A 21,511-nucleotide genomic window follows, 5' to 3' on the forward strand; every position below is an offset into this window, starting at 1 on the left:
ATCAGAGGGAATGATATCACAGGAGCAATACGTGTGAAAAACTAGGAGATACCATTGCATGTAGTTTGTGTGTATCTGTGAGCATAAGGCTTAACTGGATGGGATGCTTGTAGACCAGCCTGGCGGCGTATGAATACCTTGTGATCCATTGGAAATTTGGTCGTTATCCCCCTCAAGTTCAACATATCAATCACAGAGACCACCATCCCTTCTCGATGATCGTCGCCGCAACTTCCTTGAGGGCCGGCCAAAGCGCATTGATCTCGGCCGCTGCGTCAGCTGGAAGTGGTCCGGCCTTCTGGGCGTCCACATAGTCTTGAAGCTGGTTCAAGGTGCTTGGTCCGATGACAATTCGGTCGGGATCCTTCAGGTTGGAGTGGAAAAGCAACCAACGCAGGGCGCATTGGGCCCCGGTGGTTCCTAGCCTTTTACCAATCTTGTCCAATCGTCGCATCGCTTGGTGATAGACGGGCTGGTCATACCACATACGGTAGACTGCACCGAGCATGTTGCCCTCACCTACCTCGAAACGGGTACCCTCTAACTCTTCGGGTGAAGGGCAATAGGAAAGCTTCCCGGTGAGGAATCCACCTGCCAACGGCGAGGTTGCCTCGAAGGCAATGCCGAACTCGCGAAGTACGGAAAAAAGTTCATCCTCGTAGCCTCGGCAGAACACGTTGTACTGGCCTTGATAGACGGAAGGCATAATGAAGTTTTCCTCTACCGCGATTTCCATCCAGGCACGGATTGCGGACGGACTGTAGTTGGAAAGACCCAATCTCTGAAAGTAGCCCTTACGATAGTAATGGTCGAAGTAAGCAGCCTGAAGCGGGATCGGGGTCTTGCGGTCTGGGGCATGAGCGTAGATGGTGTGAATCTAGTAATAGCCGTATTAGCATTGCACACATAGTAAGTGGGCGCCTTTTACCCACCTGCTTGATCTGCAATCGCTCCAAACTGGCTTCGATCGAGGCTCCCATGTTCTTGAAGGACAAAGAGTCATCGCCCATGAAGAGAACCTTTGTGTCGATGACTGCATTCTCTGGCTTCTTTTTACCCAGTAGCTCCTCAGATTCACCAGGATTGGTAGCGGGATACAAGGCGGCGGTGTCGAATTGATGGATTCCAGCCTCCGCGAGGCTTTTCATCAAGTGGTCAACATTGTCAACTGTCCAGGCGACACCGAATCCTTGGGCGCCGAACACATAGCGAGGGGTATCCATGGCTGGATGGATGGAGAGATGGGGAAGTAGTTGACAACGTCGGAGAGAGGAAGAAACGAGAAAGTGGAAAGGCATTAGAAAGCGAAGACGCGCGCGTTGCACAAATATCTTGACCTTCCTATTCGTCAAACCTTGGGATTCGAGTGTAACTCATATGTTTCCTCTTTTTCCTCTTTTGTAATTCATCACGCTCTTTATCTTCGTTTCCACTTTTTTCTGTGCTCTGTTCTCTTTGTTGCTTATATTTTCAAGAAAGATTTATTTCTGAAATTCACTTAATCTGTCGTGCTTCTTTCAGCTAGAACCTGGTTTCCAAATTCCTCCATCTTCGCAGCGAGCTCATTTGTCCAACTAATGTGTGGTGAGTGACCACAGGGTGCATGGTAGATCGTGAAAGGCTTGCTCTGACTCGCCGCCATTCCTTCTTGGTACTCCTTTGGTAATGTACGGTCCTTTTCTAACACAACATAGGCGCATGGGAGCACGTCATAAGGATTGTGGGTAAGGGGACTGTTCATAACAGGAGCTGCTGTCAACGTGGATGCCCACTTCTTTGCAGTGGCACTATCGAGGTCGTTGAAGAGGTATTCTTCAGGGTCGACCATGGTGCCAAGACCATTGACACCGTGTTTCTATATTAACGGTCAGTACTTACAAACAAAGATTCATTCACTGGTCAACCGACATGAAATTGCATAAACGGAGGCACAACAACTTTACCGTCCGGGGGCTGAAAGAATGAGTGCACTGATTGGCCTTGCGGAACAATAAATGCCCCGATAAAGAAGATTCCAATGACACCACCAGTCTTTCCTTCCCTTAGGCGGACAGGAGCTTGGCGATGAGACTGTGCAGCCTCAGCAGCAACCCAGCCACCGGAAGAGTGTCCTGCAAGTAGCACCGACTTTCCCTGTGCAATCAACTTGTCTAGCAGCAGCCCGATCTCTGTCGCATCATCTGCGGGGAGTGGATAGCCTCCTGGGGGAGCCCTGCGATCAAAATCAGGGTTGCTAGGGTTGCCAATATTGAGCTGACTGAGATCACAAGTGGGCCGTTGGGGACAATGAGCCTCGATGCCCTTCGCAGTTAAGGCATCAACAAGAGCTTGGTACGGGGCAGGAGTATGGTAAGAGCCATGGCAGAGCACAACCACAAAGGACTTGCAAGGCATGGTGAGTTGTGAAAGAGAGAGAGTTGGGGCAAAGGAAAGTCAAGGAGTTTTCCCCGCACGTGGTCTCACAGTCTTATATCGTGCCCAGGTGTTGGTGCCTGATGGAAAAGAAAAAAATCACGACTATACTCTCCCAGTTGAGGGAAAGCTTGATCCAATTGGTTTATCTTTATCAATTATGTATTTTTTCTACTCTCACAAATTGGCCAGTACAAACGGCTCGGACTCATCTAAGGGTGGTACAAATCTGACATGCATTACGGAGCATATCCTCGTTGGCAGGTCTGCAGATCTCTTAGGAAAAGGGAACTTGCATCTTGAACATCCACTCTGAGACAATCGCTGCTCCTCAAACAGTCGAAGTCTCAGATACTCGAGGCAGAACATTCAGACTATGCACATCGAGGTCGTGTGTTACTAAAATGCCAGTCTCTGGAGCTTCATTCTCAGTCCCAGTCCCGGCATGTGCTGTGGGCGCACCCACATACTCCAATTCCTTTGTATGGTCTCGTTCTTCGTCATAGTGACTGCGATCGAGAGTAGAAAGGAGAGAATCGAATTTCGCAGGCCGACGGCGGATTCTAATTGACCCAATTGTGGGCAAATCGCGTGGTTGCGCTGGCTGTGTGTTTCGCCTGCGAAACAATAAGGGCCCAAATGTTGGAACACAAGCCACCAAGATTCCTGCCGTCATTTCTGCCATGATAAAAATAGAGGAGTCTCTGAGGCAGTAGATTAGGTCGTCAGCTGGACACAACTTGGTCTGAATAATGCGGCCCAGATTGATACCGGCCGTTCTACTAGCGGTCAGCAACTGAAACAGAATGAGACTGAGCTTGTGGGGGGGGGCTTACAGGATGCCTATCGCGAAAGATGCAGTGACACCAGTCTTTTTGCGACTCGACATTTGCAGCCGCCAAACAATAGGGAGCGGCAGCAACACAACTCCCAAATCAATTCCCATATTGAACCCTGCAGATGCATACTGTATCTTCAAAATATCCCCACAGCTCCCTGGGATGGTGCGATCCCAGTTGTAGGCGACCGGGCGACAGAGCAACGCGATGGTCAATACCGATGATACCCAGTATAGGAAGACAAGACAACCCACCCCAGTTGCACACCAGAAGAACTTCTGATTGCCCGGGAAGATCTCCATATATAAAAGGAGTATGGCAAGCCTAAAACAGACTGTCGAGGTTGCCCACATCCATTCTGATGCCCAGAAAATCTAACCAGGTCAATACCTCATATAAACGTTCAAGGAGACGAGGTACCTTCAATGCGCTAACCAACTCTCCCGGGTTGCGTACAGCCATAGTAGCCGTATGCCCGCCATAGCCAGCCGCAGTAGCTCCTGATATAAGATCTTAGCTCTTTTTGCTGCATAGCGAGTCGATCGGATCAACTTACCAATCAACATATCCACCACATAGCCGGTCAGTAGCCCCTAGCATTATCCTCAGCCAGCTGAATAGCCTAACCCCCAGTCAAACCTACCAGTGAGAAGAAAATAAGGTAATCATGAATCTTCAACCCCCGACGTCGAATATGTGTGGAGGCAAGTCGAAGTACAACAGCTACTGCAGCAATGAAGAAAAATATCACACTCCAAACAATCAGAACCGGAGAGCGATGATTCAAGTGGATCATGTTTGAAAGAATTATTATTAATGACAATGTCTGACAATATAAAGCAAAGTTGTTCGGCGGTATGGGCTGTTAGCAGAAGTGTCGAGAGGAATCATTTTCTAAACTCAAGAGACACCATCATTTCAACTAATCTGTTAGGGTTCAATTTAGAGGACAGCATATACAGAGATGTCAGATATGGAAAACGTCCATGAATGCCGCAGAGTTCATTTCGTACAACGTGAGAACCTTGACCTCAACTTCCTGCAATGCGCGGATCAGCAGAGGTTCAGCTGTGAAAGCAGGTGCGACCCTGGCGACTGCAGTAAAAGACCAAATTTCAGTCGTTCTGAGGCAAAGATTAGAGTAACCTGGTCACATCGAAATCTCACTCTTCCCATCAGTCCGCTGCAGCCTCCTGCATCCTCCCTTTATTTGATTCCGAGACACCGACCTTCCGTTTGATCCAAAGTACGCTGTCCAAAATGTCTCTTTTCATGGATCCATACGCGGAGAATATGCAGCGAGATTCCACCGAAGCGCAACGGTAAGAGCTCACCAGCACCAATGAAAACATTTAATACTAACATCGACTGGGTAGACTCGATGAGCAGTTCGCCCTCCTCACCGAGTAAGCAAATCCGCCAAGTCCTATGTTGCAAATCAGCCCAAAATCAAACCTTACTGACTCCTGCTGAAACAGAAACATCGGCTACCTGCTGCACCCGTCCGTTCGAGACAAAATGCACCCCCATGCGCGAGTGGCTGACATCGCCACCGGCACTGCAGCCTTCCTGCGCGACCTCGCCCATGACTGGCCCGACGCAATCTTACACGGCTTTGACATATCAACATCGCTCTATCCACCCGCCAGAACCCTCCCTAATAACGTGACTCTTCACGTTCTCGACGCGCGCAAGGATGTTCCCGTCAACCTCTACGGACAGTATGATATCGTGCACATTCGACTGATTGCCGCCGGTTTGACAGCGTCTGAATGGGGGAGAACTGTTCGCAATCTTGCTAAGCTTCTAAAGCCTGGCGGTGCTATGCAGTGGGAAGAGTGCGACTTTACTAACGTTCGCCACTTCCCCGGAAGCGCTACTTCTACGACTGACGCTGCGAGTGCAATGGGAATTATGTTCATGACTGCCATGAGACCCCGCTTCGAGCATGGCTGGAATCGACTGGCTACCGAGATGCGCAATGCTGGTCTAGTAGAGGTCCATACTGAGGCAGTTTCTGCAGATCGCGTGTATGATACACGCGCCCGTTTGACTGCAAATGGGATGAGGGCTATGTTCGCGTGGTCGCGCCTTCATTCTGCTAGAGGGTCGCCAGGTGCGCTGCACATGTGGCAGATTGATGAGCTGGAGGAGAGGGCTTATGCGGATATTCAATCTGGTTGTTATGTCACATTTGACATCCACGTTGCCTGGGGATTTCGGCCGGAGTAGAAAGGAAAAACAGGCATTTTGTACATGTTATATCTAGTTTAACACTTCTCACGTAACATTACAAAGAAGTCGAACCAGATCAATGAAGAGCCATGATTTAGCATATTACCTCCACCCCTCTCGCTCTCGCCTCACCTTGCCTATACCCGACTTTGAAATACAAGCCGACAAGCACCAGGCTGCGCGGTCAATTGATCCTTCATATCCCGTTCCACAGCCTCGCCATTATTCTCGCCAGGTGCAAATTTGATTCGATAATGAAACACTAAAGCCGCAGTTACAAGTCGGATCTGTGCAAGAGCTAAATGACGACCAACACAGCTCGTGCGCCCTGTCGAAAAGAAGACTCAGAATACCAGCCTCTTGTTATTCCCATGCAACGCAACTGGCCACATGGGAGACCTGACCACACCGGTTAATGGGGTTGTAGCTTACCGACGCCAAAAGGAGCAAATGCCCTTTTATCCTTGATAAGCTCCGGTTGGCTGTACCACCTCTCGGGAATAAACTCATGGGGGTTGACATATGCTGTCTCAACTTGAGGCTCAGTTTAGTATTTCTGATTGAAGAGATGATAAGGTTTTTCTCACGTCGACCGATTGTATAGCGTGGTGCGCATATTTTGGTATTTCCTGGGATAAAGGTGCCATATATCATCAGTCCTTCTGGTGGAGTTACTCGAGAGCTGAAGGTTAGTACTGCTGGAAGCAATCGCATGGCTTCGTTTATGGTTCCCGTCAAATGTGGCAACGTGGCCAATGCAGCTGGGTTCTCCCTATCAATTCCGTGAATCTCTTCGTATATCTTCTCAGCATGCATGGGATAGCGAGCGAGGAAATAGAAGACGAGTGTTAGGCTTGGGGCGGTGGTATCGCTATAGTTATCAGTCCATTGCCTCATGATAACCTAACCATACTGACCTTCCAGCTACAACTAGTGTTGCAGTATCACCACTCAACCAACGCGCCCGCGTGGGATCGGATCCGTGTTTGACATGGTCCTCAATGAACCAAGATGCAATATCGTGATCGGAGAGTGTTTTCTAGCTCTATGTTAATCAGATGTGAGATTTCCCGTATGGTTTTCAGTACCTCCATCCGTCGAGCCATGCACTGATCACAAAATTCGAGCATATGGAACCAGTGCCGGACCTTCCACAGCGAAGGAATAAACGCGAATCCCAATCTCGGGATCCATATCGCAGGACTGAATGGACCCAACATTGTGAGCGCCGAGCGCAGCATCGCTACCGATGAATGCCACCTCTTGTTCCTCATCATACCAAAATCTTCGCTAAAGGCGAAATCACCCATTGAGTCAAAAGCGAAGAAATACATCAGATCGTTGATGAGAACAGGGCATGATTCTTCCAAAGCAACTAGACTTTCCAGTGTGCGTACCTTTTCTACCACCCGCCGATGGTACTGGAGCAATGCTGAATGATTGTGTCAGTCTTCGGCTTCCTGTGGGCCATTGAGTTCACCAGACCTTTTCTGCTCAGTGCTTGCTCCCACATTTTTCGACGCTCCTGATGAAGCTGTCGGTCGCGAGTAAAGATCGAGGATATCCGGGGATATAAAAGGTCGTACCAATCAGAGCGCGTGTTGCGATTTTCAGGGCCATCCATGGCCTCGTAGACTTCTGGATGGAATATGGTAATTTCGGCGGGACCTGAAGATTTAATTTCGACGTTATCGAGAAGTCCTACTTCGGTTGCGATATATCTTACCGGTACGCACAAACTCCCCATACTTTTCGTACCAAGCCTGCAAGACGAGATGCCCACGCGAGTCACGGCATTGCCAAACATGCCATAATTTGGTCAATGCGACTAATCTTGGACCTGGAAAGTGTTTCAATCGATGAAACATGAGTCGGTATACTGCAATGCTTGTGAATAGGGATGAGATATAGCATATCGCCAAATATATTGTCCGAACCAAGCTGGCCCCAGTGCTTCCATGACCAAAAAAATGGGTTGCATATAATAGAATACCGGCAAGAAGATGAAGAACAACGACCCTAGGCCCCTTTAGATGCCATTCTCCGTGAATAAAGACAAGTTGGTGGGCCAGTAGCCCCGCAATAATTGCAACTGCCCCTGAAGCTAGCATGATCATGATCGATCGAACAGAATATTTTGGAACTGTAGCAATGGCTATTTCGAGCCTCAAAGTGGGACGAGTCCTATAGTAGCTTCAATCAGGGCTCTTTCATCATAAAAGTCACGGTGAAAGAGAACCAAAACACAATGTTGGACAGCACTCGTTATTCTCGGCCATCGGAGAGTATGCCCAGAACCCAGCCTCGTTGAATATCTATCTAGGTACCCTAATGTGTCAATATATTCTATTTAGAATAAACTCTGTGCCTTGTATGAGACATTCAAAAGGCCACGGTGCTCGATTCCTCGTTTTCGTCTCTTATTTGACGGTTTGTAGTTCCCTCGATTCCCAAATTGCGGCCTCAAGCCTTGGATTCCACCTGATCAGATATAAAAGCCCGACTCACGCCAGAGGTATAACATATACCATCAACGTTGACTGAAACATCAACACTCATCCGTCATGGGTCGGTGTGCATGATTGTCCAAGGAGCATTGACTTCGCTGTGGTACCACTCATATACCCTCTGGCTATTCCTCTTCAGCGATTTTAAAGCCATTGTGATACCAAGCACTATTTTCGGAATCACAAACGCTTGGGCCGCGTCGAAATACGACCCACATGTTGCAGGGGCTCTGCCTCCTCCGCAGAATATCAGCGACTCTCCGAAGTCTATTGGAAGAGCTGTCGCGGCATTATCATGGATTCTGGTCAACTTAATTCCATTCGCTATCAACAACCAACGGGGTCAAAGAGCCATTGCCGAGGACAGTCTCAACAAGCCATGGCGCCCCTTTCCCCGCGGTCGGGTTTCTCACGAGTGGGGCACGCGAGTTATGATCAGTTTGTATATATTTGCCCCGATATATAGCCTTGCATTCACCGGGGGAGTCCGACATTGTGTGGTTTTGATATGTTTAGGGGTGTGGTACAATAACTGGGGTGGCGCAGACAAGAACCCAGTCATTCGGAATGTTATCAACGGACTAGGATTTACCTGTTTCGCATCGGGAGCGATGGAAGTGGCCTTGGGCGGCTCTTTTCTCCCTCTCCACCCGCTTGGCTGGTCGGGTCGGTGGCTCCTTGTCGTCATCGGAATTATTTTCTCCACAGTCCAATTGCAGGACATGTCCGATCAAGCCGGGGATGCTAAACGCGGTCGGCGAACTGTGCCTCTAGTATGGGGTGATACTGCGGCGCGGTGGACCATTGCCATACCCATGCTCGGTTGGGGAATATGGTGTCCAATGTTCTGGGAAGTTTCATCCCTTTGGTTTATCCTCAGCATGGCATTGGCTTCGCTGGTGGCCTTGAGGGCACTGTTGATTCGTTCTGTTCTAGGGGATAAACAGACATTTCGACTTTGGAATTGTTGGATTGTCGTTGTTTATATGCTCCCCTTGTTTTCTGAAAGGGAACCTCTTCAGAGTAGACTTTCAAGTCATGTTGGGTAAGCGAAGTGGACATACCCAATCACATAACACCTCAATGTCTCGCCTCACATCCGTTGCAAGCATTCACCCTTACCACACCCCTTCATACCTAAAGTATCCAGCCAAATCCACATTATTTTATCAGTTGTAGTTTTCTGTTCGGACATAGTGATCTCTCCTATATTCGGTCATAAGGATATCGATTTAGCGAATGCCGAGGTCATGGAGATAAGATGGTAGAGCGGACGAGCTTAACCCCGGTCATCTCCGGATCGCCGCAAGCCCTCCATGACGTTGGCCATTCGTTGCCTATTTAGCCCACTGCTATTTAAGTACCTTTTTTCATCGTTGAAGAATCTTCAATCGAAATATCCACTCATCATGGGTTTCCTTTACTCACAATTCTTCGTTACTCCTACATATCCAACACAGTCTTTCGCCGACCAAACGGTGCTCATCACCGGCGCCAATGTCGGCTTAGGGCTAGAAGCTGCACGTCACATCACGCGACTAGGTGCAGCACGGGTGATCCTTGGCGTTCGAAATGTGACTGCAGGAAAAGAAGCAAAAGATGACATTGAAAGATCTACAGGCCGCCCAGGCGTCTGTGAAGTGTGGGAGGTCGATCTGGTTTCCCACGCCTCGGTCCTTGCTTTTGGCGAGCGCATTTCAAAGCTCCCCCAGCTCGATGTAGCCATTCTCAATGCAGCAATTGCCACAGCGCAATTTAGCACTGCCGAAGGGTATGAGCAAACTCTCACTGTCAATGTCATCAACACTCTATTCCTCGGCCTCCTCCTCCTGCCAACCCTGAAAGCCACACGAACAAAGAATCCATCCCGCACGCCCCGACTTGCCTTCGTTGTGAGTGAAGTACACGGATGGGCGGATTTCCCGGAATGGAAGGAAGATCAGCCAATGAAGTTCGTCAGTGACCAAGCAAAAGCCAAGATGGACGAGCGGTACTCATTATCGAAGCTACTCGAGGTGCTACTTGTGCAGGAACTGGCGGGCCGTGTGCGGGGATCAGAGGTGGTGATCAACATGATCAACCCTGGTTTATGCCATTCACAACTCGGACGGGAAGCTGGCTTCAAGTTCAAATTGATGAAAATGGTATTGGCGCGATCCACGGAGGTTGGATCTCGAACGCTGGTGGCGGGCGGTGCAGCTGGACTCGAAAGCCACGGTTCATATATGACAGATGGACATGTCGAGAATACTGCGCTTTCACCTTTTGTGCGCAGTGAAGAGGGGCGTCAAGCCCGTGAGAAACTATGGGCTGAGCTGTCGTCGATCCTTGAGGGCGTTCACCCTGGGGTTATGCAGAATGTCTGATTGGTTGGGACTTGTAAATTCTTTCATGTAAACGGCGGACTTGTGAATTACTGTATCCGGTTAGTTTTGCCTCTTTCGGTTTAGTGCCCAAATACGCTGCACATAATGACGGAAAAACGGTGGTAAGGCGAATGTATATGTGGCAGAAAAATCTCAATAAAATCTCTAACTCTCTAAAAATGACAATAGTCCTAAAACATGACAATCTTGTGGACAACTTAGTAATCAAAACAAACAAAACAAAATGAAAGGATGTTTTTCGGGTGAAAAACCATCCTGGTCAGTCACGTGACCCAACTGTATCAGGAATGAAAAATAACAGTATTCATCCTAGATTCTGACACATAACCTTCCTTCAATGCCCTGAATATAACAACAATTTTCGCTATGAAAGTAACCCTGGCCCCTACCTATCTTCGCCAGATGGCAAAATGTAAAGGGTACGAACCAATCCTGTCAGGCTGATACCGCTCCTCTCTTTCCACATCTCCCACCGGAAACCCCGAGGTCCAGAAAGACCTACATCTCAGCCATGTCATTCACTACATTTGACCCCCATTTATCGGCCCAACTTCACAACCAGATTCTTAAACATGCATGGATTGGGGCTGGACGGGATGTCGCTTCGATCTCGTCTAAAATTTGATCGGCAGCAATGGGTTTGCTCGAGGTAGCAATGGTGTTCCATTCAAACGTGCTAGGTTTCCGGGAACCGAACGGCCTGATCAACTTTACCAGGAGGACCTTTTCAGTAGCTATAGTGGTTATTTACCTTGGGATTTGCGTAGCTCATATCTACACAAGGTTTTAGAAAGCTGGGCTGAACGGGTGGAAATGGGTGATTGGCAAGTGGACCAAGACGGCGTTGTCGGTGGTATTGACAAGTTCAAGGAGGCTGATACTGGAGAATATTGGAGAGAATATTTTACTCCTTGGTGAGATCTTTTACTATTAGTGGAATTTCACTTAGTCCTGGGACTGCAAAAGGGAGCCATTTTGGGCGTGGACCGGCGCCAGTACTCGACAGTGAGCGGTGAAGCGCCCGCTCGCCCTCCAAAGTCACGGGTGGTCATTTTCGGCCTCCTTTTCACAGGTCCTCATATTCTAGTTGGAATTTTGATTTGATGAATTAAATATAATTCATGAGACAAGCCTAGATCTGCTAACTCAATTCCCTCTTAATATCTTACGGAGTACAGAGTACATTGACTCTATGTGCAGCTGACTCCTCGTACTACTCCCTACTCCAGGGTTGACTGAGCGTCAGGATACACTGCAGATCAACGGTGATCTTCGAAGTCGATTGGCCAGACTAGGTTTGTCTCTTTTGACCCTTACCATTTGGATTTTTATTCGCAGAGTGCCACAAAAACCCCGGCTCGAATTGCCCGTTCTGCTAGCTCGCTCAGGCAGCCCATATCCAAATACAACTTTCACATTAGAGCAAACACTCCGTGAGTACGAATTGATCACCCTGGGAGTACATCTTACATACTCCAAACATGCCGATGGCTATGATTCGCGCAGTAAATGCCTGTGGCGTCAATAACGAGGTCTTATTGATTGCCCACTTCGTTCAACAAAGGGAGTAGTGCCAAGAGAGCATGTTCACAATGAGACATCTCCTGCATGCCTCGTCCCTGTCCAGGCCGTACATTTAGGCCAGAGTTTCCCTAATACTCGAATGTAATGATTTGTTTCTCCACACTTGCTACAGTTCATCTTCATCATGGCTCCTGTCCTGTTTGAACCCACAATTGTTTCCCAGCCCAGTACTCCTCCATTGAAGGTAGCAGTCAATGATGTTTCCACCGGTAGGGTCAACCTCACCCTAAAGGCACGTCCTTGGCGACTCCTGCACCTCGCCGATGCCCTCAACCTCCCTCCCCTAGACGCCCAGGAAGAACATCCGGATATTCATATCCAGCGACTACTCCAATTGGCCTGGATCACTACAATCAGAGCATTTTGCTGCTCGACAACCCTATACATTGGTCAGGACTATCCAAAGGGTCAATGCTACATAGGTGAGGCGGCTCATGGCTACTCGAAGCCGACCGTCCAGATCCACGTAGATCCTCATGATACCGTGGGAGATATGTTCCGCGAGAGCATTGAAGCATTAGTCCCATTATCCCATATGGGGGTCACGGAGAAAGTCCATACAGGCCAAGTTGGCGAGAATTCCGGCTTCAATGTGACAATCTTCTACCAGAAGCAACCGGCGGAGCGCACCCTGTCTAGTCAATGCGTGGACGGATTCCAGGTCTGTTGCGGCGCACCGGCGAGAGAGTCAACGGAGGTAGACTCGTTCCCCGGTCTCCAGCTTTCCGTACGCCATACCTCCGACGATATGTTACATGCCCGATTGGATGTTGGAAACACTGATATTGGACTGCCAATGGCCACAAGCCTCTTGCACAGCTTCAACCAGGCTCTCTCGTCAATTGATGGCTCTTCTACACAAACCATCGGTAGCCTTGAATTATGCTCGCCACAAGATCGTGAACAGATTACCCTATTCACTGGAGCTATCGGCCCTACGCATGATTCCCTCCTACATGATCTTTGTTTACAGCACGCAAAGACAACCCCTGATGCTCCCGCCGTTCGCTCCTGGGATGGGGATCTGACATATCGCCGACTTGAGGAATTAACTTCTCGGTTAGCACATTGGCTAGTGGGACAAGGCGTTGGACCAAATATCTATGTCGCTTGTGCCTTCTACAAATCCACCTGGGCCATTGTGGCTAGACTGGCTGTTCTCATGGCTGGTGGTGCGTACATCTGCGTTGATGGCAGTGACCCACCACCATACCTTTCCTCTGTTCTCGAGCGCACCCAGATAAAGATCATGCTCACCTCAGAAGGATATAAGGGAAGATTTGCCGACCGGATTGAAACCCTCTTCGAGGTCAGCGATGCTTCCGTTTCCAGTTTGCCACTGGTGACATCAGTCCTTTGTTCGACCGTCACGCCCACCGACCCTTGCGTTGTACTCTTCACATCTGGCAGCACAGGAAGCCCAAAGGGAATCATTCAGGAGCACCGTAGCTATGCTTCGGCATTAACGGATTACATCCGAGTCATGGACATGGGGCCACATAGCCGGATGTTCCAATTCGATTCATACACGTTTGATATCAGCAACAACGACTTTTTAGCGCCTCTCATTGCCGGTGGATGCTGCTGTGTTCCCACTAAATCTCTGACGATGGAATCCCTCATGAATGACATGAACGACCTGGAGGGGAACATAATGTTCATAACACCCTCAGTTGCCATCGATATGGAACCAGACCGCGTCCCCACCCTGGAGATGATGTGTATTGGCGGCGAGCCAGTGTCAGACGCGGTACTGGCAAAATGGCTGGGCCGCGTACAGGTAGTGAATCAATATGGTATGGGCGAGGTAGCCTCCCTCTGCGCCTATAACCGCAATCTTCAGATGGGTCGTGGGTCAGTGGTCGGTCGCCCTGCTACCGGTACAATTTGGATCGTCAATCCCGATAATCCTGACCAGCTGATGCCCGTCGGAGCCGTGGGCGAGCTCCTCATCGAGGGTCCTCATCTCTCTAGGGGATATCTAGACCACGTGTCTGGAAAATCGGAGAACTTCCTCTCCACGCCTCCAGTCTGGATGGCCCAGCTCCACCCCGAAAGGCCAAACCACCGCCTATATCGCTCTGGGGATCTAGGGCGGTACAACCATGATGGGACGATCGAGCTAATGGGCCGGAAAGATAGTATGCTCAAGCTCGACGGAGCGCGGGTCGAAGCTGGCCAAGTGGAGTACGTCCTCCGGCGGAACTTATCCACCGGTGATTTTGCTGTCGTCGACGTTCTTGGAGCTATTGACGGCCAGGGCGATCCCATTCTTGCCGTATTCTTATACTTGACAAATAACCCCATGAACATGGAAAGCGGTCCAGCTGAAGAGATGGAGTTCCGTCCGATCAGCGAGAGACACGCTGTGCATGCGCTCACCCAATCGCTCAGCGACGCGGTCCGCCAGACCTTGCCGAAGTACTATGTTCCTGGGTTGTATATCCTAATTGATAGAGTCCCACGTACCAGATCAAAAAAGACCGATCGGCGGAAGCTTCATATGTTGGGCCAGGCTTATTACATGAAGTACCGGGATGTGCTGGAGGGAATTACTGTTTGGTTGGATTGGATATAGGGCTGCCTGATTCTGCCCGATTCCGCCTGATTCTGCCTGATTGAGGCCTTATAACTCAGGCGTCAATTTATTCTGCCAGACTCCAGTTTTAGTCCAAATTCTGCCTGTCAATTATTCGCCAATCAAAAATGATGGAGAGCGAGCGGTATTACAAACTCTGAAGGCGGTAACTAGTTCAATATCCTGCTGTCACACTAGCCCTCCACCGCTTTTGTTATTGATCCATTTCCCCTTTCCCTTCCGTCAGGGCTGTCAACCGAGAGATTCTTCGAGTACACACGATGCAAGCTCCGATCACAGTCCAACAGCCGAAATTCCTGTTCCACGCCGTTCAACCAAAGACGTCTTTACCTTCGGGATGTGCGATCTGCGATAAAGAACAGGACCTGAAAATCTGCACTGCCTGTAGGGTGCTATCTTATTGCAGTAAAGATCACCAGATCGAACACCGAAAAGAGCACAAAGAGTTCTGTAACTATGTTCGACAGACTCAAGCGACAGTAAAAGCCATCGAGGCTCGGCTGGGGACCTCACCCTCACGATTCCTCGCTCCCCAATGTGCCCCTCCTGTTGACAGACAGCCAATTCGCACCTGATAAGAACAAATACTTCATGGCGGTTTATAATCTGCAGGAGTGCATGGAGTATGCTTACACTAAGAGTTCTATCAGAGCATCGGTTGCCCTGTCAAAGCTGACGCTGCTCTACTATCCCGATAACTACTACGCGGCTGGTATGGTTTCAGCTCTCTGGATTCGACTCGATGAGGATGAGGAGGTTTATGGATTCATTAAATCCTGGTATCTCTGGGAGGAATCTGAAGACCACCCTCTTGGGCAAATAGCACCAACACCCATTGAGAGCCCCGATATTCTTGAGGATGTTGATTACTTTCTGGACATAGAGGCTAGGTTTATGGATTTGACAGACACCATCACCTTCCTTCTCTCTTTGACTCTGTTGAAAATCAAGATTCTGCTCGATCTCAAAGATCTACATCAAGCCCGACAAGCTGTTGGGCCGAAGGTCCCCCAGGAGGTACTGGACCAAATCCTAGTAAATATCCCCCGAAGCTCGGCAATCAAGGCCAATCGGCGTATTATGAGCAGCCCCGATCTGTCTGCCGAAATCGCAAGACTGGATGCCCAAATCGACACCCTATACAAAAAAATTCATCAGACGAACTTCTTCTGGTGGCGAACTTTGGTAGATAGACCAGAGGATGCCATTGAGGCTGTCGTGAACAGATCGCACAATGGTGCTAGACCAGAATTCGGGAGTCCACTCGAGGCCGCCATCTGGATCACACAGCGAGGCCAGCGTTTTTGCTGGATTGAAACACCAGGAGTCTTGGATTTCCTGAGGGAGAAGAACTCGGAAAACCCTCTTCCCAGTTTGAGCGAGGTCCACCGGGTCTACGGAAGACGTGCAGATCAGTTGGTTGTGGCTTTGTATAACCTCTAGTAGTTACAGTTCTACCGCCAAAGTCTCCGTCACAGTTAGCCCCTCATGCGCGTTTTCCTAAGTATCTTTTTGTTTTTTTACCAAGTTTGCGACCGCGTTTCTAACCTAACCAATGCTTTTTCAAAATCAAGCATGGTTCCAAGAACCCCTCTCAGGCCTATTCATTCTAAATACTAAAATTGATGGTTTACTAGCTAGTTTAAATAAGGGTGTCGAATTTATTAAAACCTATGGATTTGAATTGGTACTTAACTATAACCAACATAGAGTTACCACTTGTAAGCGATTCAAATTCACTTATGGTATATAGTATATGACCGGTAACTTGATACAATTTTCAACATGACTACTCCGTACTTAACTAATCTAAATACTACCTGGCAATAAGAGGGTTATGCCCGGTGGTATACTTAGTCCCCCGTAAGCTATATCTTACTATAGCAGAACTATGTGTTGTCATAAAAAAAAAATGGGTTTCAATCAAGTGCTTGCACAACCTGCGCCCAATCCCCAAATCCATAAGCGCCCGGCACGCTTTCACCATCGAATAAACTGGCCATGATCACTCGATCAGACTGCTCGCCTTGCCACGGTTCTCTACCATGTTGTGCAATGACGTTATCATAAACCAAAACATCACCTTCCTGCCAGCGATGGAGAACCCGAATCTCATCCGTGATCTTCGCCAGATGTGCAAGATATTTTTCAGGAATAGGTGTCCCATCTCCAAAGAGCTGCTGTGTGACGTTTTTCCGCGCCTCGGCATCGAACTGTGTACGTTTCCAATATGCTGCCAACCCAGTAAAGAGAGTTGGCAGGTTTGTACCGGGCTGCGTTCGGATGACAGGTAGCCGATGCGTCAAGATAAGACCATCATCAGTCCAGTCCCACGTAGTATGCTGCCCTCTGCCGTAGCGTACGATCTGAGCCTCGATTTTGCGTCGTTTTGTCTCTTCGTCGTCATGATCTTGGACTTCCTTGCCAAAGGCCTGCTTCAGTGTGGATCCACCTTCGTACTGCTTCTCCACTCGGTATGTCACTTTACTTAGAATTCCCTTCTCCGCCAGTTCAGCGATGAATTCGGGGATCTCTTGCTGTGCGCGATTGAATAATTCCAACGAAGAAGATATCGGTGATTCCCCGCCTTTCGACGGCGCATGATGTCCGTAGAAAAAGATATACTCGGGCGCATGTGGGACTTGCGGCGATTCGTTGTGGTTGTATATCAGGACCTCCTTGGGCGCTTCATTGGCAGGCGCAACATTTGGCGCAAGAAGTGGTCTGTCGACTACGATGCCAATAATCTCATGGGGCTTATAGCCGAAGGCGTGCGCGAATTTGCTGAAGTCTTCTGCGTTGTGGATTGGTAGATTGCGAAACAGCAGCGTGCCATGCCTTGCGAGCTTCTTGGTCAATATGCCGTCTTTTTCTTGGAGAGTCTTGACTGTCTCTATCACATTGTCGAGAGTTGCCTTGGCGTCGGACTTGGCAGGTCGCAGCGCAAGCGGGATAACTGTGTTCTTGGGATGCGGTTGTCCGAGGATACGTTGGTTGGAAGCTGGGAGGTCGAAGGACTCGAATGTGACGATAGACTCCTCCAACTGAAGTTTCTCAATCTGCAGTTCTTCTGTAGTTGTGGCCATTTTTTTGCAAACGTAAAAATAATATCGTAGATTGAGCTACCAAGCCAAGCGCATGCCATGCATTTGTAGTTGAGAGCCCGACCCCTCACAACTGCCAAGATAGCGGAATATTATGGGGTAGCCTTGACATGATTCGTGATAGAAGACACCTTTCAAGCTCTTATGTCCTCATCGTCAATTGCCGAGCGGGATTGTGATTATGCCATGCGCCTATAATTTCGCGTGCTTGTCTGGGCATCGTGCCAATAAACGGGCTATACTAGGAGTCTGTCATATAAAATGGATTTACTAGGCCCTATGTATGACAGGGATCATATTTGCAGTGATTTACTCAGCTGCAACCCCAGTCTATAATCATGTCAACATCAGTACATTCCGAAGACAAAGCCAATGTGTCAACGACCGTGGAAAGTCAAGATGAACACCCACCACCTCGTCCCAGATTCTTTTACAGTACACTTTTTCAAATCCTGGTCGTAGGATTATGTGCATTCTGCGCGCCAGGTATATGGACTGCAATGAATGGTTTGGGCGTGGGCGGATCCCAGAGCCCAGACCTGGTCAACGCGGCCAACGCCTTACTATTCGCCTTCATGACATTGACCTGTTTCGCGGGTCCATTCATCACAAACGCAATCGGCTTTCGCTGGACCCTGACTCTGGGGTCACTTGGATATCCATTGTACGCAGCGGGATTGTATTTGAACAATCGCACTGGCGCAACATGGCTTGTGTATCTCGGCTGTGTCACTTGCGGCATCAGCGCGGGTTTCTTTTGGAGTGTTGAGGGTGCTGTCGCCACAGGATACCCTGAGCATCACAAGCGTGGTCGCTACATTGCAACATGGTTCACGTTCCGCAATTTCGGCAACATCATTGGTGGTGCGGTCTCTTTAGGCATAAACCACACCGTCGATAAACGCGGCCAGGTTGGGTACCAGACGTATCTCGCTTTTATCGCCATCCAGTGTCTTGGACTGGTCATTGGCCCTCTCTTGTCAAATCCTGAGAAAGTGCAAAGAGATGATGGAACGCGTATCGAGGCCCCCCGTGGCATCCACTGGCGTGAAGAGCTCAGTGCGATGTGGCGGCTGGCAAGGAGTAAGTCGATCTTGCTCCTTGTCCCGTTATTCTGGTATTTCGGGTGGATCCAAGCATACCCTGGCACATATCTCGCGACTTATTTCACAGTCCGCGCGCGCGCGCTCGGAGGCTTCATGTCGGCGGTTGTGGGAACGATGGCGACTTGGTTAGGTGGCTCGTTGGTGGACCTGCCTTGGTTGAAAAATCGGAAGCATAGAGCGATTGTCACGTTCATCGTTATTGCACTCATGAACACTGCGACATGGATCTGGGCGGTTATTATCCAGAACGAATACCGACACACCCATCCGGTGTTGGACTGGGGTGATCAACGCACCTTCGGTCGTGGGTTTGGCCTGTATCTGTTTGAGCGCATCAGTCTCGGCTTGGTTGAGAACTATATTTACTGGTGTATCGGAAATTTGTCGGACTCACCAGGTGATCAAATTCGATACAGCTCATTGCTTCGGGGGATCGAAACTGCTGCCGTTGCAGTCGGATTTGGCGTGCAGGCTGTACCGACAGCGTTGATCGCAACGGCGAGTATCAATCTCGGTCTGTGGTTCATAGCTTTACCGTTCAGTTATTATGCTACCCTTCAAGTCGTTCGAAAGTTCGAATTGTTGGGGAAGAAAGAGCAGAGTCCGGATGCAAGCGATAGAGTGGCTGAACAGGACGTGGCTGAACGATGAATGCTACTGTGCTTAACTTCTTTCAAGACACGAATATATTTAAGTTCTGAAGATTTCATCGTATTCTCAAGTGTTGTTGAGGATATTCATTTTTCCTTGAGCATTTCGCTGATCATGTACGGAGTAGCTTTCGCAGATGAGACTTCAGTCCAGCCTGTCGCCCAATGGTAGTTTCGCTGGTCTTCTATGCAGCTGTCTTTTCGAGTAATTCGGCTCGGCTACTTGAATTTTGGCCATGTTTGATGAGCAACATGTCAATAGGACACGAATATGTGCAAAAGAAACCCCTTCGACTTTCAACAGAAGCCGAGAACGCCAAGACTGCTAGTCGGCTATATGCGAACGGGGTATATTTTGAGCCGAGAAGCTCCTCCCAAGGTTCAACGTAAAATGTATCTACAAATTCAACGCGCGCTGCGGTCGCAAGTGCCTGCACTTTTGCAAGGACCATGTCGAACAGGCATATCCCCCCAAGGTCGCGCGGCATTTTCCACTTCAGGGCGGCGCGATATTATGGGGATGACTGGCTTCACGGAAGAGCAGCTTACAGTCCGCGAGGCGATCTCCCATATTTGTTCCAAATTCCCAAATACATATTGGCAGGAGCGTGATCAACAAGAAAAAGATCCAAAGGAATTCCATGCAGCATTGGCTAAAGATGGATGGCTTGGCATTGCTTTGCCCGAATCCCTCGGAGGCGCTGGTCTAGGTACAGTTGCGCAGATTTCTTATTCTCATCCAGATTTCTGACCTTGTTCAGGTATCTCCGAGGCCACAATGATGATGCAGACTATCACACAGTCTGGCGCAGGTATGGCTGGTGCTCAGGCTATTCACGCCAACGTCTATGCGACACAGCCATTGGCCAAGTTTGGCACCAAGGAACAACTAGAGACAACCATCCCAAATATTATCAACGGCACTTGGCGCACATGCTTTGGTGTCACCGAGCCAAACACTGGCCTTGAGACCCTCAAACTCACGACCTTGGCTAGCAAAACCGCTGACGGATATTCGGTCACTGGCCAGAAGATCTGGATTACCTGTGCGCAAGTGGCTTCAAAGATGATCCTTCTCGCCCGAACTACGCCTCTTGAAGAAGTTAAGAAGACCAGCGAGGGTCTCTCCTTATTTTGTATCGATCTAGACCGTGATAGCCCTGGCTTGGATCTGCGCAAGATCAAGAAGATGGGTGGACGCGCTGTGGATGCCAACGAGGTCTTCTTTGATAATTATAAGATTCCTGCAAACACATTAATTGGCGAGGAGAACCAAGGCTTCAAGATTATCCTCCACGGCATGAATGCAGAGAGATGCCTTTTGGCCGGTGAAGCACTTGGTCTTGGCTATGCCGCCCTGGAAAAAGCCTCGGAGTACGCTAAGGACCGTGTTGTCTTTGGACGGCCAATTGGTCAGAACCAGGGTGTGGCGCATCCATTGGCTGATGCTTTCATGAAACTGGAGGCGGCAAAGCTGGCTACCTACCACGCAGCACGTCTCTATGATACCAACGATGGATCAGTGCCTTTCCATGAAATTGGTGTCGCGTGTAACAGTGCCAAGTATTTGGCTGCAGAGGCTGCTTTCACGGCGTGTGAGCGGGCAGTTCTGGCGCATGGTGGTATGGGATATGCGGTTGAGTACGATGTCGAACGATATATGCGCGAATGTTTCGTGCCTCGTATCGCACCTGTGAGTCGGGAGATGATCTTGAATTATGTGAGCGAGAAGGTACTCGGTTTACCTAGAAGCTACTAGGCACTCTTCGCACAGTAAATGAGAATAGAATCTGGACATATTTTGGCGATTATTGATGAGGTTTTCTATCTGATAGTAGTACTCTCACCACACTGTCGACGCCGCCTATATGTCTTAAACCTTCATCTTCTCTTCCTTTCTCCATTTTCTGCCCTCCCCATTCCTGTCGCTTCTTCTTTAATTGTTTTGTTCTTTCATTCCCTCGTTCATCAATAGCGAATAAATATCAATTGATGTGCGCATTCCCCTAGTAACGGGCTGACAACGACGCGTATCCAATTGGCGGGGAGGTTTCGCCTCTCTCCGGTTTGATTGTCGGACCGATTGAC

General features: G+C 49.1%; 12 protein-coding genes across 12 annotated transcripts; 6 read left to right on the plus strand and 6 right to left on the minus strand.

The window, feature by feature from the left end:
- Positions 1-190: 190 nt before the first annotated feature.
- Positions 191-1,223, minus strand: N7518_007945 (aldo/keto reductase family protein; the record flags this gene model as incomplete). Its single annotated transcript, XM_057188872.1, has 2 exons — positions 191-877; positions 933-1,223. 2 exons carry the CDS (start codon positions 1,221-1,223, stop codon positions 191-193), a joined length of 978 nt encoding a protein of 325 aa, XP_057040575.1.
- A 275-nt stretch (positions 1,224-1,498) lies between these two features.
- N7518_007946 (alpha/beta hydrolase) lies at positions 1,499-2,394 on the minus strand (the record flags this gene model as incomplete). Its single annotated transcript, XM_057188873.1, has 2 exons — positions 1,499-1,855; positions 1,909-2,394. 2 exons carry the CDS (start codon positions 2,392-2,394, stop codon positions 1,499-1,501), a joined length of 843 nt encoding a protein of 280 aa, XP_057040576.1.
- Positions 2,395-2,743: 349 nt separating this feature from the next.
- N7518_007947 (uncharacterized protein) lies at positions 2,744-4,047 on the minus strand (the record flags this gene model as incomplete). The annotated part of the gene is made up of 5 exons (XM_057188874.1): positions 2,744-3,191; positions 3,249-3,625; positions 3,672-3,751; positions 3,808-3,844; positions 3,895-4,047. 5 exons carry the CDS (start codon positions 4,045-4,047, stop codon positions 2,744-2,746), a joined length of 1,095 nt encoding a protein of 364 aa, XP_057040577.1.
- A 464-nt stretch (positions 4,048-4,511) lies between these two features.
- Positions 4,512-5,483, plus strand: N7518_007948 (class I SAM-dependent methyltransferase; the record flags this gene model as incomplete). Its single annotated transcript, XM_057188875.1, has 3 exons — positions 4,512-4,573; positions 4,628-4,657; positions 4,730-5,483. 3 exons carry the CDS (start codon positions 4,512-4,514, stop codon positions 5,481-5,483), a joined length of 846 nt encoding a protein of 281 aa, XP_057040578.1.
- A 140-nt stretch (positions 5,484-5,623) lies between these two features.
- Positions 5,624-7,603, minus strand: N7518_007949 (cytochrome P450; the record flags this gene model as incomplete). The annotated part of the gene is made up of 7 exons (XM_057188876.1): positions 5,624-5,814; positions 5,919-6,020; positions 6,074-6,357; positions 6,404-6,525; positions 6,575-6,918; positions 6,972-7,187; positions 7,213-7,603. The coding sequence occupies 7 exons, from the start codon at positions 7,601-7,603 to the stop codon at positions 5,624-5,626; spliced, it is 1,650 nt and encodes a 549-aa protein (XP_057040579.1).
- Positions 7,604-8,723: 1,120 nt separating this feature from the next.
- Positions 8,724-9,188, minus strand: N7518_007950 (uncharacterized protein; the record flags this gene model as incomplete). Its single annotated transcript, XM_057188877.1, has 2 exons — positions 8,724-8,920; positions 9,131-9,188. 2 exons carry the CDS (start codon positions 9,186-9,188, stop codon positions 8,724-8,726), a joined length of 255 nt encoding a protein of 84 aa, XP_057040580.1.
- A 214-nt stretch (positions 9,189-9,402) lies between these two features.
- On the plus strand, positions 9,403-11,298 carry N7518_007951 (uncharacterized protein; the record flags this gene model as incomplete). Its single annotated transcript, XM_057188878.1, has 2 exons — positions 9,403-10,210; positions 11,171-11,298. The coding sequence occupies 2 exons, from the start codon at positions 9,403-9,405 to the stop codon at positions 11,296-11,298; spliced, it is 936 nt and encodes a 311-aa protein (XP_057040581.1).
- A 790-nt stretch (positions 11,299-12,088) lies between these two features.
- N7518_007952 (non-ribosomal peptide synthetase) lies at positions 12,089-14,542 on the plus strand (the record flags this gene model as incomplete). The annotated part of the gene is made up of 1 exon (XM_057188879.1): positions 12,089-14,542. One exon carries the CDS (start codon positions 12,089-12,091, stop codon positions 14,540-14,542), a length of 2,454 nt encoding a protein of 817 aa, XP_057040582.1.
- A 612-nt stretch (positions 14,543-15,154) lies between these two features.
- N7518_007953 (uncharacterized protein) lies at positions 15,155-16,006 on the plus strand (the record flags this gene model as incomplete). Its single annotated transcript, XM_057188880.1, has 1 exon — positions 15,155-16,006. One exon carries the CDS (start codon positions 15,155-15,157, stop codon positions 16,004-16,006), a length of 852 nt encoding a protein of 283 aa, XP_057040583.1.
- A 476-nt stretch (positions 16,007-16,482) lies between these two features.
- Positions 16,483-17,649, minus strand: N7518_007954 (uncharacterized protein; the record flags this gene model as incomplete). The annotated part of the gene is made up of 1 exon (XM_057188881.1): positions 16,483-17,649. One exon carries the CDS (start codon positions 17,647-17,649, stop codon positions 16,483-16,485), a length of 1,167 nt encoding a protein of 388 aa, XP_057040584.1.
- A 518-nt stretch (positions 17,650-18,167) lies between these two features.
- On the plus strand, positions 18,168-19,424 carry N7518_007955 (uncharacterized protein; the record flags this gene model as incomplete). Its single annotated transcript, XM_057188882.1, has 1 exon — positions 18,168-19,424. One exon carries the CDS (start codon positions 18,168-18,170, stop codon positions 19,422-19,424), a length of 1,257 nt encoding a protein of 418 aa, XP_057040585.1.
- A 390-nt stretch (positions 19,425-19,814) lies between these two features.
- Positions 19,815-21,182, plus strand: N7518_007956 (acyl-CoA dehydrogenase family protein; the record flags this gene model as incomplete). The annotated part of the gene is made up of 2 exons (XM_057188883.1): positions 19,815-20,133; positions 20,185-21,182. The coding sequence occupies 2 exons, from the start codon at positions 19,815-19,817 to the stop codon at positions 21,180-21,182; spliced, it is 1,317 nt and encodes a 438-aa protein (XP_057040586.1).
- Between the last annotated feature and the right edge of the window lie 329 nt (positions 21,183-21,511).

Source organism: Penicillium psychrosexuale (genome assembly GCF_028828465.1).
Source record: "Penicillium psychrosexuale strain IBT 29551 chromosome Unknown utg000004l, whole genome shotgun sequence".
Lineage (NCBI taxonomy): Eukaryota > Fungi > Ascomycota > Eurotiomycetes > Eurotiales > Aspergillaceae > Penicillium > Penicillium psychrosexuale.